At 32.0% G+C, this 17,814-nt stretch overlaps 1 protein-coding gene and 1 long non-coding RNA gene across 2 annotated transcripts; one reads left to right on the forward strand and one right to left on the reverse strand.

Moving 5' to 3' along the window:
• Positions 1-8,123: 8,123 nt before the first annotated feature.
• LOC110819994 (uncharacterized) lies at positions 8,124-12,501 on the reverse strand. Its single transcript, XR_002540782.2, has 3 exons — positions 11,467-12,501; positions 9,332-9,662; positions 8,124-9,231 (listed from the first exon to the last, which is right to left on the reverse strand). It is a non-coding gene; the product is annotated as an uncharacterized LOC110819994 (long non-coding RNA).
• A 168-nt stretch (positions 12,502-12,669) lies between these two features.
• LOC110819970 (endo-1,3;1,4-beta-D-glucanase-like) lies at positions 12,670-16,943 on the forward strand. The gene is made up of 7 exons (XM_022049329.2): positions 12,670-12,965; positions 13,260-13,281; positions 14,375-14,501; positions 14,761-14,851; positions 15,043-15,132; positions 15,841-15,941; positions 16,627-16,943. The coding sequence occupies exons 1-7, from the start codon at positions 12,818-12,820 to the stop codon at positions 16,765-16,767; spliced, it is 720 nt and encodes a 239-aa protein (XP_021905021.1). The 5' UTR covers positions 12,670-12,817; the 3' UTR covers positions 16,768-16,943.
• The last annotated feature ends 871 nt before the right edge of the window (positions 16,944-17,814 follow it).

Raw genomic sequence — 17,814 nt, forward strand, 5'->3', positions numbered from 1 at the left:
CATTTAGCATATCCAGAATTTGCCCTTTTTGTTTGGTTTCGTTTCGCGGAGAGACTTTTTGTAGTATGGTTCACCCGGCGTTCCGGATTCCATTGATTTTGAGTTCATCCAAACGATGTCGTTTTTATGTGGTCCTTACGAAAAGCCCACTGCAACACCCATTGGCTAAGATGTTCTAAAAGGATTAGCAAAAAGGTTTTCAGAACTACGGATGGTAATGGCTATATTTTAAATCCGAGTTAAATTTATTTTATTTTCAATCTAATTCTATTTTCATTTAACTCTGACCTAACCATATACGCTATTTATATATAACTGAATCGACCATATTTATATATACGTTAAATTAAAAAATACAGTATATTTTTAATAAAATTAAATTACAATTAATAAAAAATATTATGTATATTGTTAGGTTGAATTTAGACGGAGACTTTTACTTATAATAAATCTAAATAGAATCGATCTAACAAAGTTTTATCTGTAATTAGTAAATTTTAATGTATCAAATCACGGTTTTTTTTTTCATCCCTGCATAAAATTATAATTCGAGTACAAACATAATATGGGGTTCTAATCTAATTTATAATCTAAAACTCTTTTAACTTCATACTTTATTACGGTAATTGTACAACTCATAATTTAATTTTACTTTTTTTTTAATGTAAATAACATTATGGTAGCAACAATTCTAATTATACGTAATTCAATTGCTTCATCCGCACAATTTGAAACTTAAATTTATTCCTTAAAAGAGATAAACGAAATTCAAATAATTCTTAACCCAAAGTAATTTGTGAAGTATATTTTGACTTAAATACAATTTTAAATGAATTTTTTGGTTTTGACACAGCTAGCTTTACAGATATCTTAAGACTGATTATGGACAAATGTGGATGAAGATTTTGGACTCCAACGTAAGTTGACATTTATGTATAATTTTAAAATTTATATATAATTAAACATATAATATGAATTTAAAATCAACACAATTTTAATTTAATATTTAATTCTATATTAAAATTTTAATTTTTATAAAAAATATATCACATATGAATCTAAAAACTCATATCAAATCATTAATATTGTAATACGAAACAAAAGCATACCTGAATCAATCATGATAGAAGAGAGTAACACGACATATGATTAATTTTTTAAATTAGCACGTAGTCACTTGAAGTTTTCTCTCATTCTCTCTATTTCTAATTATGTGATATTAAAATAGAATGAACGTTTATGTAATTTGAGAACAATAATTTTATATATATGCTAACCGTTTATTAATTTTCATTATTTGTAATTTGATCATTAATCACAAAATTAGAAATAATAATTTAGTTTTTATACATAAATGTTCATACTTAATTTAATATATTATAATGTAAAGTATACTTAATATTATTATATTACTTTAAACGGACTCAATTAATTTAATACCCTTTTATACATAATAATTTTTATATAAATTTATGTGGTTAATTAAAACTTATCATTCCAAATCTAAATATAACTTTGACATCATACCACAGTTTTATATAGAAATTGAATTGTCATATCATATGAGATATGACACAATTTTTCTTATCCAAAAAATGAAAGCATGATCACCAACCTCACTATATTTAGGAAAATTTTGTTTCATGTCCCTCAAAAAAGTGAGAATCATTTGCTTGTACTCAAGTTTTTTGTTTACTTATTTTTATCATATTATATCAAAATAAATATTTAAAAATACATTAAATTAAACTTTAAAATTATTTTAGTGTAAATATAATAATAGTAAGCTTATTTCAATTTTTAATTATCTAAAATAAGAATATAGATTACAATACAAATAAGTTATTAATTTTAATAAAAATAATATTATAAATTTAAAGTAGATATGTCAAATTCATATTAGGTATTCTCTTGATTCTTCCATTAACACATAATAATATAAAGTTATTATATGTGATAAAATATGTGACGCTCCTACTCTCCCACGAAAAGATTACAGTTGTTAAACACTAAACATGCAACGAAAATATGATTAATAAAATATTTATAACTTCAAAATATTCATCATCTATCCCTTGACTACTTTGTAACATTATTTACAATAGATGATATTCGTATGATAGAATCAAAATAAAATAGATACTCGTTCAGTTACAAAATATAATTTCCGTCAAAAGTTCTCATACAACTTCTTCTTAATCCGGTTCAAGAATGAGATCCTCTTGATCAGGAATGATGGTAATTAAATGGGGTGAGTAATTTCAATGCACTCAGTAAATATAAGAAATAAACTACACCCTAAACATGCCACATACAATAAATAATCAATCAAATATGTAAAACTTTTATTTTTATTTTTATTTGAAAACTATGAAATGCAAAGGTATTTCATTTCCTATCTCATCTCTCATTGTTCCACCAACTCTCTTCTATCTCTCAAATCTTTTTCCTAAGTTTAAGTATTATCCATCTAAATTCTCTTAAACTCATTTTTCCTCAAAATTCCATTTTATTATATTGTTTTTCCTCAAGCCACTATTTATCCCTTATAATCACTATCAAAATTTTTCACAAATTTTCGGTCAAATCAAGACATCTATACTCCTTCAGCGGGTATCTCCGATTCCTAATTTGCCTCAACATAATTACCAAATTGAAATTATTAAAATTTTAAAATTTTGATTTGATATTGGACGGATGTATCCATTATCCAATTGGTACCATTATGGGATTAGGATTCCCACTATCACAAAAGGATGCACTCACACCGCTAAAACACACATTAATTACAATAGTCTGTCGTCAAGTGACCCAAAACATAACACACACTTCAACCACGCCTGGAAGGCTTTCCATCTACCTAAAGATAGGGTTCATCACATTGCTGAATTTTAGTCATACCAATCTTAAACAGATTATTTTTAAATTTTTGTTTCTTCCAAATTTTTGTTTTATTTTCTTTTTCTTCATATTCTAATTAAGATTGATATTTTATTTTATTTTTCAAATGAAGTTTCACTTATCACTATTCACTTCCCTTTTCTAACCAATTCCTTCTAAATTTTACTTTAGAAATTTTATTTAACTATTTGTATTTATATATATATTTGTTAATATTTGTTTATTTTATGTAATTTTTTGTGATTTATTAATATATTATATATATATTTACTAATATTTACAATTATTATTATTGTTATTTTATTTTATTAATATTACTTATATTATTATTATTATTATTTAATTTATTATTAATCATTTATTTATTTATTTGGATATTTTTTTTTAATTCTTATTATGTATAATTAGTATTTTTATTTATTTTTTATTTTAAAATCTTATCATAACTCTAATTCCTTTTATCTAAAACTCAATTACCTATTTTCTCATATAACAACTTAAATCTAATTTTTTTTCTTCTTAGTTTCTAATTTATTTCATCATCTACCTTTTTTTTCATGCAATTTATATATATATACATTATATAAGTATCATATATGCATTCAATTAATTCATTCAAGCAAATGAGAATTTAAAAGCATAATAAAAGCATAAAAATATCTAAATAGACACTTTGGAGACCTTTTCTAGCAATTTGAACTGTCTGGATAAGTAATAAGATAGGTCTTAAACCCAATTCACCAGCCCCTCTTTACAACCTTGTAACTTTTTATCTGGTTAACAAAATCCAATAAAAATTTATGTTATGTAGGTCTCAGGTTACCTATTAATTAAAGTTACAATTTGAAAATCCCTACGAAATGATTTGAGTTCCAAAAATATCCCCAACATTGAGAAAAAATCTGCATAAAATTTTTTTTTCTCGGGTCAGTGATAAACCCGCAAGTTGCATGTGATTTTTCATGCATGCATGCCTTGATTTTGGTTTAATTTAAACTTCAAACATGTTCTATTACATGCATGCTATCTCTAGAGTATTTTGTTTGATTAAATAATAAACGGAGCTCTAGAAAATCACTCACCAAAGTGCCAGTTTGATCACGCGTTGGGTTCGCAAGTCGTCACAAAACCTGGTGTTTTGTGATTTCCGGCACTGGTTGGCCAGGAAAAGCCCTTTCCCTCGATGGTCGACCATTCGTCGGTGATCTATATTGCTCTTTCGCTCTTTTTCCCCATTTCCTCTGTCGGGAATGTGGACTTTGACCTCCCTTCTCTTCTTCTTCCCCTCTTCTTCTTTCTTTTTCTGTTTTATCCTTTTTTTTTTCCAGATTGAGCTGGGTTAAGTGGCATGGATGGATTTTTAAACCCACCACTCAAAAAATCTGGACTGCACAAGCCTCACTCACGTGGCTGCATGCGATCCGCTAGATGAGTCTTCATTAATGACAAAATTGTAATTTTGTCATCCTATTTCATTAACCACTAGATCGCAACTCACTATTAGATTTGAACTGTTTAACCGCGTGACTGTTGGATCACCTCAAAAAATATGTAGATTGTCTGATCGGCATCTCACACATGGACCATTGGATTGTCATCGTTTCCTCTGCATGTCTGCACACCATTAGATCTAAATACCATAATCTCACCATTGGTTTTTCCCAAAACACTCAGGACCGTCCGATCTCCTTACCATGGGTGTCAGCATGGATGACCACATGTGCGACTCTCTTTGATTGGGTGGTTGCCACCACCAACCTAGGTGACTCATTTTCTAAAAATTATAAAATGGCACAGATTTTGAGTTTTCTTTATATTTTAGTTGCTAAATCAATTTTTAAATTTACAAAGACCACCCAATAAATTTAATTTTGTTCAATTTAGTCCCTAATTTTATTTTTGGCATCTTTAAGGGTAAATTTTAATTTTATTTATTTTACACGTGATTTAATTTATATATAAACTAGTTAATTGAATTTAAATTCATAAATTAACACTTAAAATTTACATGTGGTGTTACAAATTCTCCTCCCCTTAAAATAATTTGGTCCCCCAAATTACATAATTCAAAATAAGGGAAGGTACATTTCTCGCATAGAATCTTCGCGATCCCAAGTAGCTTCATTCTAGAAGTGGTGTTTCCAAAGTACTTTCACCATGGGAATGGTCTTGTTCCTGAGTACCCGGTCTTGTTTATCAAGAATGGTCGTTGGCACCTCCTTAAAAGTTAAGTTCTCTTCAATTGGAAGTGCTTCATAGTGTAGTACATGAGATGGATATGGATGATACTGTCGTAATATAGATACATGAAATACATTATGGACCTTGGCTAGTTCTGGTGGAAGTGCTATATGATATGCTGATGTACCCATCTTGGCTAAGATCTCAAACGGTCAAATAAAGTGAGGACTCAATTTTTCTTTCTTTCTAAATCTCATGATGCCTTTTAATGGTGATATTTTTAAGAATATGTGATCACTAGCCTGAAATTTTATATCTCTTCTGCGGTTATCTGTAAAACTTTTTTGTCGATTCTGAGCAGTCTTGAGATTTCTTTTCATTAGAGCAACTTTAGAATTTGTTTCTTCAACTATCTCTGGTCCATACAGTTTTTGATCTCCTACCTCTTTTTAACAAACTGGAGATCTGTAGGGTCTGCCATAGAGAGCTTCATACGGAGTCATGCCAATATTAGACTGAAAGCTATTATTGTAAGCAAACTCGATTAGTACAATATGATCATCCAAATTTCCTCTTAAATCAAGAACACAAGCTCGAAGCATATTCTCCAAAGTCTAGATGGTTCTTTCTGATTGTTCATTTGTTTGAGTGTGAAAAGCTGTACTGAAGGATAATGTAGTGCGAAGAGCCTGTTGAAAACTTGTCCAAAATTTAGAAGTAAACCTGCAATCTCTATCAGAGATCACTAAGATAGGAATTCCATGGAGTCTGATTACCTTTTTAATATACAACCTGGCAAACTTCTCAAGAGAATTTGTATCTTCATAGGTAGAAAATGAGTTGACTTGGTCAATCCATCCACAATGACCCATATTGCATCATGACTTGATCTGGTTCTAGGTAGCCCTATTACAAAGTTCATAGTGATGTGTTTTCATTTTCATTCTGGAATAGGGATAGGCTAGAGCAAACCACTAGGTTTCTGGTACTCAATCTTAACTCTTTGACATGTGAGATATTTTCTGACAAAGTCAGAGAGGTCCTTTTTCATACATATCCACCAATACTGTGATCTCAAGTTCTGATACATTTTTGTACTACCAAGATAGACTAACATTTTAGAACTATGGGCTTCCTTTAAGATTTGCTTCTTCATATTTTGATCATCAGGAATACATAATTTATTTTTGAATATAAGGATCCCATCATCATGAACCCTGAAGTTAGCTTCCAAATTCTGTTATGCTTTCTTTTTCAAGGCTTGTATAGCAGTGTCGTCCATTTGAACATCCTTGATTTTTTGAATTAATACCGGTTGTATTCTCAAGCTAGCTACATAATAACCTGGAGGGGTAGTCCTTCCACTAAAATTCCTAAACATTCTCTATATCCTTCCAAACAGAAAGCATAGCCCTGCCCATCATATAAATACTCTTCAGGCTTAATACATCAGCTACTACATTTTCTTTACCTAGATGGTAAGAGATGTTACATTCAAAATCCTTCGAAAGATCCATCCATCGATGTTAACACATGTTTAGTTCTTTTTGTTTGAAGAGATACTTGAGGCTTTTGTGGTTAGTAAAGATCGCAAATATCTCTCCACACAGATAATGACGCCACATATTGAGAACAAAAATTATAGCAGCTAATTCTAGATCATGAGTTAGATAGTTTTATTCATGGTTCTTCAAATGTCGTGATCCCTAAGTGATGAGTTTGTCATACTGCATTAAAGCACAACCCAAGCCTAATTGTGAAGCATCTGTATACCCTTCAGAACCACTAGGTAGAGCTAGTATTGGAGTAGTAACAAGCCGATTCTTAAGCTTTTGAAAACTATTTTCACAATCATCTATCCATTTAAATTTTATATCTTTTCTTGTAAGGTGAGTAAGGGGAGCTGCAATCCTGAAAAATTCTTTAATGAATTTACGGTAATAACCTGTTAATCCTAGGAAGCTTCAGATTTCTGTAACAGTAGTAAGACGCTTCTAATCCACTATTGTATCAATCTTGGCAGAGTCTACTATGATCCTATCCTTAGAAACCACATGACTGAGAAAAAAGATTATGTCGAGCCAGAACTCACACTTGCTCAGTTATCATATAACCTTTCGTTTCTAAGAGTCCCGAAAATACACCTCAAATGTTCAGCATGTTCATCCGCACTCTTGGAGTATATCAGGATATTATCAATAAACACGATAACAAACTTGTCTAACTAGGACTGAAATACCTTATTCATCATATCCATAAACACTGCGGGAGCGTTAGTTAAGCCAAATGGTAAGACCTGAAATTCATAGTGGCCATACTTGGTTCTGAAAGCAGTCTTGGGAATATTTTTTGCCTCGATCTTGATCTAATGATACCCAGACCCCAAATCAATCTTTAAAAATACTTTATCACCCTGCAATTGATCAAAGAGATCATTAATCCTTGGTATAGGATATCTATTCTTGATTGTAACTTGGTTGAGAGCCCTGTAATCAATACACAATCATTGGGTCCCATCATTCTTCTTCACAAATAGGACTGGTGTACCCATGAAGAAATGGTAGGGCGGATAAAACCTTTCTCTAAGAGTTCCTGAAGCTGTTTTTATAACTCTACTAATTCTGCTCTTCCCATTCTGTAAGGAGTAATAGAAATGGACTGAGTGTCAGGCAAGAGATCAATAGAGAACTTTATCTCTCGACCTGGTGGTAGCCCTGATAACTCTTTAGAAAATACATCAAAAAATTATTATACCACTGCTATTTCCTGTAGTGGAATTTCTTTTTGCTTTTTTCCTATAAATCAGTTCCAGAGTTAGTTGAGAATAATTACATTTGAAATTTAATCTTTAGAAACGAATTACATTTTATTTATGGAAGATAAGTTTAGGACTTACATGGCTTTTCATTAGGAAAATGGAATACAACCCTTTTTATTATAACAATCTAAAAGTATTAAGTCTACTGCTAATTCCTTTTCGGTTATTTCAATTATACAAGACTTCTACATAAGATTAGAAAACAAAACATTATTCCCATCAATAGAAACCATTAAAGTCTTATTTAATTGAATTGGTGTAACACCCAAACGTAGTGTAAAAGTAGGTGATACCAATGAGTGTGTGGATCTTGGATTAATTAATACATGTATAGGAGTTTTAGAGATGAGGTATGTACCTTGGATGACCTCTAGATTAACCTCAGCATCTGGCACTGTGAGAGCATATGCTCTGCCCTGGGTGGCATGTGTAGGTTATCTAAAATGGTATGGACAATCACAGATCTTATGTTGAGTACTCTCATAACCATAACATGCATTGCTGGCGCGACGGTAAGTATGATCACCATGTTTCTTACCACAACTAGGACATTCTGCAATAGGTCTAGGAGGAGGAACAAACCTGATAGCTGAAAGGCAGCCACTCTTTCAAAGATCTCTAATCTCAAAACCTCTTGGAAACAGCGGGTTTTCATGCCCTCATCAGCCATAACATCTGGTGCATATCTGCCAAGCTCTAGAAATTTCTCTACATACTCATCAACTGTCATATTTTCCTGAGTTAAGTGGGAAAATTCTCATTCTTTTCGGTGTCTGACATGCTCTAAAAAGTACCTGGAATTGAAAGCTTCCAAGAAATTCTCCCAAGTAGGAGGACTAGGAAGGGATGCTTGCTTGAGTTCCCACCATCCCTCAGCTTCACCCTCTAACATGTACACTACTAGAACCACCTTTTACTTAGAAGTGACCCCAAGTACCCTGAATATCTTCTCAATAGATCTGATCCACTGTTCAACCATAATAGGATCACTACCTCCTCTGAAGTTGGTTAGACCAAGTTCATGAACTTATCAATGTTGCTTACATCAATCTTTGATGCTGTAAAGCTGGTCAGGAGGGATCACAAGGAGGAGGAGGTGCAAGAACAAGAGTAGGATTATAAGCACCAACAAGATCAAGGATGGGTGCTGGTATAAGAGCATGTGCTGGTGCAAGTGCAGGAGAAGGTGTAGGAGGCGGTGGAGGTAATGCCCCTCTATACCTATCTGCGATAATGGTCTCCATCATGTGAAGAAGTCGGTTGAACTCCTCCCTAATGGGACCATCGTGGGGCGGTTGTGCTGAAGGTCTCCCACATCTCATACTGTAATCCTACAACCAGAAAATACAAGTTTAGCATCTCTATTTTAGCTAGAAAAAGTATTCTTGAATATTTTTCAAATTAAGTTTATCTATATTTAGATTATAGAACCTCATGTTCAAGGGATAATCCTAGGATTGTTTTGCTCTGATGTCACCTGTGACGCCCCTGCTCTCCCACGAAGAGATTACAGTCGTCAAACGCTAAACATGTAGTAGAAATACAATTAACAAAATATTTATAACTTCAAAATATTCATCATCTATCCCTTGACCACTTTATAATATTATTTACGATACATAAGGTTCGTATGATAGAATCAAAACAAAATAAATACACATTCGGTTACAAAATATAATTTTCGTCACGGGTGCTCATGTAACTTCTTCTTGATCCGATTCAAGGTTGAGATCCTCTTAATCCATAATCGGATTCTCTTGATCTGGAATAATGGGAATTAAATGCGGTGAGCAATTTCAACGCGTTCAGTAAGTATAAGAAATAGGCTACACCCTAAGCATGCGACATACAATCAAACAATCAATCAAATATGTAAAATTTTTCTTTTTGTTTTTATTTGAAAACTATGAAATGCAAAGGTATTTCTTTTCCTATCTCGTCTCTCATTGGTCCACTAACTCCTATCTCTTGAAATTTTCCCTTAAGTTTAGGTATTATCTATCAAAATTCTCTTAAACTCATTTTTCCTCAAAATTCCTCTAATTTCATTTTATTCCACTCTTTTTCCTCAAGTTACTATTTATCCCTTATAATTACTACCATAATTTTTTACAAATTTCTAGTCAAATTGAGACATCCATATCACTTCAGTGGGTACTCCTGATTCCCGATTTGCCCTAACATAATCACCAAATTGAAGTTATTAAAGTTTTAGAGTTTTAATTTGATATTGGACGGATGTATCCGTTATCCAATTGGTATCATTATGGGATCAAGATTCCCACTATCACAAGGGAATGCACTCACATAGATAAAACACACATTTGTCACAGCAGTCCATCGCTAAGTGACCCACAACATAAAACACACCACAATCATATCCACTCAAGGATAGGGTTCATTACACCGTTGAATTTCAGTCATATCAATCTTAAATGGGTTATCTCTAAATTTTTGCTTCTTTCAAATTTTTGTTTCGTCTTCTTTTTCTTTTTATTTTAGTTAAGATTGATATTTTATTTATTTATTTATTTTAATTGAAGTTTCACTTATCACTCTTCACTTCCTTTTTCTAACTAATTCCCTCTAAATTTTATTTTCGAAATTTTTATTTAGTTATTTGTGTTTATATATATATTTGTTAATATTTGTTTACTTTATGTAATTCTTTGTAATTTATTAATATATTATATATATTTGCTAATATTTACAATTATTATTACTGCTATTTTATTTTATTAATATTACTTATATTATTATTATTATTTAATTTATTATTAATTATTTTTCTTAGATATATATTTTTTTCAAATCTTGTTATGTTTAATTAGTATTTTTATTTTTATTTTTTTTAAATCTTATCCTAATTCTAATTTCTTTTATTTATAATTTAATTACCTATTTTCTCATCTAGCAAGTTGAATATAATTTATTTTTTTTTTGTCTCTAATTTATTTTATCGTCTACTATTTTTTTTATCTATTTAATCCTTTAATTTGAACAACCCATTTTTCATATTTTTTTCTTCAAACTTTTTCTTTCATACAATTTATACATATATACACTATATAAGTATCATATATGCATTCAATTAATTCATTCAAACAAATGAGAGTTTAAAAACATAATAAAAGTATCAAAATACGTAAACAAACATTTTAGAGACTTTTTCCTACGGTTTGAACTGTCAAGATAGGTCATGAGATGTGTTTTAAATCCAACTCACCAACCCCTCTTTGCAAGCTTGTAACTTCTTATCCGGTTAACAAAATCTAATAAAACTTTATGTTATATAGGCATTGAGTTACCTATTAATTATAGTTACAATTTGGAAGTCTTTACGAAATGATTTGAGCTCCAAAATTGTCCCCAAAGTTGAGAAAAAATCAACAAGAAAAAATTTCTTCTCGAGTCAGTAATAAACCTGCAAGTTGCATACGATTTTTCATGCATGTATGTCTTGATTTTGGTTTAATATAAACTTCAAACATGTTCTATTACATGCAGACTATATTTAGAGTATTTTATTTAGTTAAAATAATAAACGGATCTAGAAAATCACTCACCAAAATGCCAGTTTAATCACGCATTGGGGTTGCGGGTTGTCTGAAAATTCAGTGGGTTTTTGTGATTTCCGACACTGGTTGGCCGCGAAAAGCCCTTCCCTTAGTGATCGAACCTTTGTCGACGATCTCTGCCGTCCTTCCGCTCTTTTTTCTCCTTTCCTCCCTCGGGAATGGTAGACTTTGATCTCCCTTTTCTTCTTCTTCCTTCTTCTGTTTTGTCTTTTTTTTTTCTTTTACAGATTGAGCTAGCATGGATGAGTTTTTAAACTCAACACTCAAAAAATCTAGACCGCACAAGTCTCGCACATGTGGGCGCATGTGATCTGTTAGATGGGTCTTCATTAACGGCAAAATTGTAATTTTATCATCATATCTCCTCAATCGTTAGAACGCAATTCACCATTAGATCTGAACTGTTTAATCGCGTGATCGTTAGATCACCTCAAAATACATGCAGACCGTCCGATCGGTATCTCACACGTGGACCGTTGGATCGTCATTATTTTCTCTGTATGTCTGCACACTGTTGGATTTAAATATCGTTATTTCACCATTGGATTTGCCCAGAACACTTAGGACTGTCCGATCTGCTTACCATGGTTGTCAGCATGGATGACCACATGTGTGGGTCAACGTCATGCGGCTCTCTTTGATTGGACGGCTGCCACGTCACTAGCCCAGGTGGCCCATTTTTCAAAAATTATAAAATGGCCCATATTTTGAGCTTTTTTTTTATATTTTAGCATCTAAATTAATTCTTAAATTTACAAAGAACACTCAAATACATTTTTTTTTCTAATGAGAAAATATTAAATTCTAATCTTAATTTTCCTATCGTTGTTGTAATTAGTTTTTCATTAAATAGATTATGGAAATCACCACCCACCTACGTGGTCCTCCAATCACTTGCTATATAAATCACTATATTATTTTATTGGGTAGGTGTTGTCTTTTTATAACGACTTGAATATGAATATGATTATGGGTCTCTCCATGACTTGGGTTGGTGCGGGGCGTACAAGTTTTACCAGAATCAAATAATAAAGAAATATCCCACACATATTATATTTTTATTTAATTCCCAAGTTTTATAAATTATTAAATCTTTCAAATAACATAAATAAAATTATTTTTATTTTTTTAAAAAAAGGAAGGATAGCGTTAGGGATGACGGCAAAGAAAAAATAGCTACCATTTTCAAAAACCGTTAGGTGACGGTAACCAGCTCCCCCGAAAAATATCCGCAACTACAAAGTCCCCCATCGCACTGCCACAGGGACACTCTCTCATTTCCCTCGCATTTTCTTCCTCTCAGTTCTCTCGGTATTCTTCATTCGAGCTTCGAATAACAATGTCAGGTCCTCAGTGCTGTGAAAATCCACCAACCTTGGACCCTAACAGTGGAACAGGCCATGTGGAGAAGCTTGCCGGTCTTGACACCTACGTCGTCGGCTCTCCTGCCTCAAACCGTGCCATCCTTCTCATTTCTGATATTTTCGGTGCGTTACTACCTTTCACTATCGTTTTGGAGACGTGCTTGGAGTTTTTTGAGCATCATCTATCTGAACTTTGTATTTTCCCTGTGCTCATGGAATTTTCCGATCGATTGTTCTTCGAGTAGTTTTATTCATAATCAGTTTCTTTATAATCAATATAACAAATCTTCCTGTGATGCTTTTGTTTAGATTGGATATTATCTCGAGTATATGAAAATTTTGCTTACCGATTTAATTTTCCATTTTTAAAACTATTTTTCGTCATCATCTAACTATTAATTTTATGATATTCTGCAGGATTTGAGGCTCCAAACTTGAGGTATGATGAGTTTTACTTTGGTTTTCTGTAGCTGAGTGATGACTGTGGCAAAATTTTCTTCCTCTTTTTTATGTTTGAAGTTTGACTTTCAGCACGGGTAGCATTTATATGTTTCCTGCTTCGCGTAGTAGGTTAATGCATTTGAAGAATTTCTTTCACCTTTGAAATTCACTGTAGAATTGTTAGCTTAAAAATTATACAAATATTTTGCTTTCCTGGGATGGTGGAATCAATTGATGGAATGGGAGTTTGCCTGCTGTGTGTGGTATAAAAGTAGGTAAGCTCAAATTAAGTTGTTGCTTGCCATGTCACTTATTGTAGGTAACTATTTAAGCAATTGCTGATTCCTTTTACCTGGCAAAATCTTGTCATTCAGAATGAGGAAATAGTATCCTTTAGGTCTGATCAAGTCATGATATTCAGCATTCTTATTGGTAAAGTCAATTCATAAGCATGCTCATGCACTTGCAACTCTATTAGATATGTCTTACCCTGTTTCCACATTTAAAATAGTAAAGTATATTGTGAATTTTTTCTTCTTTTATTTTTTATTTTTCTGCTTTTTTCTTCTTAATATTGCAATTCTGTGCTTAGAATGTGGAGTTCTCTGCTATGTATAGATGGGAAATTATATGATAACTTGGTATTAAACCATCTACCATGGCTCATATGATTTCTACGGTTGAAATTGGATCATAAATCCAAACCTTTCAGTTAGCTTCATACTGTTATCTGAAACAGATGAATACTATAAGAAATGTGAAATTCGTTTGCAAATCTACAATTTTAATAATAATACGAATTTTGTAAATAAATTCAATAATTTTCTGCAGATTTGATTGCCTTAATGAAATTATGGCTTCTACATTTGATTTTTAATGGATCTTAGAGTAAATAAAGCTCAAGTCGACTGACTTAGTTTCCAAAACTAGGTCAATCTAAAAGGCACTTGATCACCCTGACGAGGTTTTTGAAACTGGATGAGTGTAAATTGAACGCCTAACTTTTCTGTAAATAAATATTTCTGGCACAATTTCTCCCGATTATGATAGCTCGATTTTATTGCACACTAATCTTATTTTCTCCTGCAAAGGAAACTGGCAGACAAGGTTGCAGCCGCTGGATACTATGTGGCAGTTCCCGACTTCTTTTATGGAGATCCATATGTGCCTGAGAATACTGATCGGCCAGTACTTGTTTGGTTGAAAGATCATGGAGCGGTTTGTTCTGCTCTTTAATTATGTATTTGCAAATTACAATTGAGTTTGTTAGGATTCTTTTTGGAGGTGAAATTTCACATTCTGATCTCTGTCTATACATGTTGTATTAACAGCTCTTTTTTTAAAAAAAAAAAAAAATTCTCCCCTCTTAAAAGCAAGTGGATGCTTTTAAATTTGGACAGTAGACCACTATGCCATATTTCACTTTCCACCATCCTGCAATCATGAGCTATCCTTGAAGCATTATATCTGTTTATAGGATAAGGGATTCGAGGACACAAAGCCGGTTATTGAAGCTCTTAAGAGTAAAGGTATATCAACAATTGGGGCTGCTGGCTTCTGTTGGGGAGGTGAGTTACTGCCATTTTCACCTGTTCTTATTTTTCATCACTTATCTTCCTCTTTGTTATCCTGACTTAGTCATGTTTAGGAAACTAATATTTTATCATTTGCAAGCTGTTTGATGTGTAATTTATTAGTTTGACACATGAAGAAGAGCATGAATTGGCTATTTAAGATTGACTTTTTGCATCAATTGCAGCTAAAGTTGTAGTTGAACTGGGGAAGTGTGAGCTTATTCAAGCTGGTGTCTTTTTACATCCTTCTTTTGTTACTGTGGACGATATAAAGGGTAAGTGTCTCAGCAATTGAGCTAAAGCTAATTTATAAGTGTCTCAGCAATTGAGCTAAAGCTAATTTACTTACTTATTGGCATTGATTGTCAAGGCCTATGATAAATTGCTTCAGAAAAGTCAGTAAACCTTATCTGATTTCATGCTATTCTAGGAGCATAGATGTTTAAGTACTTCTTAACACCATAAGGTATTGCCTGTATGCTGTCTTTTAATGCATGTGGACATATTTGGTTGACATGGATGCCACCTACTTTCTGTGATCTGTCCTAGCGCCTTGTCCTCCCTTGTTATATAATCATGCTTACTGTGATCTGTGCTGCTTCAGAATTCTCTTGAGATGACTTGCTATCATTCTCTCACCCTTTTTCTGGATGTGTATAGGATTTTCTTTTCTTTTGGTGGTTGTGACATCCAATACACAGTGTTGGTATTACTTGCTACAATTTTTATTCTATGTTTATGAAAATCTGTTTATCACGCGTGTTATCTTCTCCAGGTTTTTTTTTTTTTTAATCACCATATCTCATCACTTAACCAGTATATATATCTATATAGTCTAATAATCTTTCGCTAAATTTCTAAGTTTCTTTTGTCTTTCGCACCTAACTTCATGTCTAATTCTCTGCTATCCTTAATAAGTTTGTTTCAAATCCTACTTATCCTCTGTCAAATTATATGAATGATCAAGTTTTGTATTCTTTCAGCTATTAAGGTACCGCTTGCAGTATTAGGGGCAGAAACTGATCACGTCTCTCCACCCGCACTCTTGCTCCAATATGAAGAAGTCTTGAAAACTAGACCCGAGGTATGAAGTAACATTAACTGCTTTATCTGAATTCCATGAGCTTGTTTACAGGCTTTGGCTACTTCCTCGCTAATTACTGCCTTGCTTCTTTTGATTTCTTCATTAAATAATGTTTCCAAGTAACAAACTTTTAGAACTACTACCTTGCGTCTGTTGTTTTCTCGATAAAGTGGCACTTTCAAGTAACAAAAACAACCAAAATACAGTAATTTGCTTATTATTTTGGGTAGTTATTAAATTTCTGTTTGCTTCAAATTCAAGAGTTAAATTCCCTTATCTCTCTCTCTCTGAGGGTGTCTGGTGCACTGGTGCTAGGATAATGTTTGTTCGGTGTAATATATACAAGTTATTATGATACTGTCCAAAACAATCTTTGATTAAAAGTTTGGTACTACATAAACTACAGAAGTGGGTGATATAACCAGAAAAAGAAAGGTATAACTTGCAATAATGAGATAAATTTTTGTAATACACATTATTAGTCATGTACTTTGTGTTGCAAACAAATTACAGTCATCTTTTTGTGTCGTTTTATGTCCTACTCTACACTTGTTTTGTCTTAACTGTAACACTAACAAACACTATACATATGTTTTATGTTAACTGTAACACTACCAAACACTATTTAAATGTCTTTAAGCTTGTATCATCTTCCAAACAGAATTCATTCCTTTATTTGCTACAGATTGACAGCTACGTGAAGATATTCCCCAAAGTTGCACATGGCTGGACTGTAAGATACAATGTTGAAGATGCAGAAGCGGTGAAAGCTGCAGAAGAGTCTCACGAGAACATGCTGGAGTGGTTTGTCAAGTATGTCAAATGACAAACTTCTTGTTGAAGAAAATCTTGTGTACTATCTATAGTACAACTCTGTTGCTAAGATCATAGTAATTATTAAAACGGCTCAACAGAGCTGGATAATTAGATGTTCATGTACTGCAAAAAACTAAGAACCAAGAAATTTTTGGGTTCACAATAATAAAACAGGGTTAGCAATAATGCCACTAAGTTTGAACTTAAAAAATAGAGAAAACAAATCTTAATGGGTCGAACAGGATCAGATTGGATTTTATGGGATTAGCAGAAATGGATTAGGCGGCACGAAGTGAAACGAGATTGAAATGGAATCTAATAGAGTCCTAACAGCATAATCAAGTACAAATGTTTAATTTTGTATTTTATGATTTAATATAACCAACATAAACTTAAATAGATCGTCCTATTTGAAAATATTGCAATATAGGGAGGTCATTATCTTAATCAAACTTCATGTTCTGTTACATTACATGATTTTTTTTACATGATATATCATATCTCTACCACATGAGGGTGGATTCTATATAGATTTTTGTAGGATATAATTTGCTAATTAGATAATTTCAGGTACCAGGAATATATAAAATATACTATTACAAGAACTTTAGAATCTTTGTAGATAAATGTGTTTGCCAAACACTAGCTTTATAATCTACAACAAAGACAAAAAAAAAAAAAACAAAAAAACAAAAATATTGAAGTTTATCTTTTACTATTTAAAATATTTAACTTTTATCACATATTATGTTTTTGGTACAAATCAAAATAAATTTTTTTCAAAAAAGCTAAATAATATGTTTTTTATTATAGTTAATTAATACTATTTAATATTTAATGACATGATATAAAAAATTATATTATCACATAAATAAATACATATGGATGATATGTTAGCGCCACTTCATTCTAACACCTTATATCCTCTTAATGGGTTAAATAATTTAAACCTAAACTATTTTGTTCTTTTTTACCTCTATTGTCCTCTTCTTTTCATCTTAGTTTTAGAACTCCGCTCTAAACTTGTAGCGCCCGGGGAAATTGAAGAAATTGAAGA

The sequence above is a fragment of the Carica papaya genome, chromosome 3, assembly GCF_054855325.1.
Source record: "Carica papaya isolate Zhongbai chromosome 3, ASM5485532v1, whole genome shotgun sequence".
NCBI classification, from domain to species: Eukaryota; Viridiplantae; Streptophyta; class Magnoliopsida; order Brassicales; family Caricaceae; genus Carica; species Carica papaya.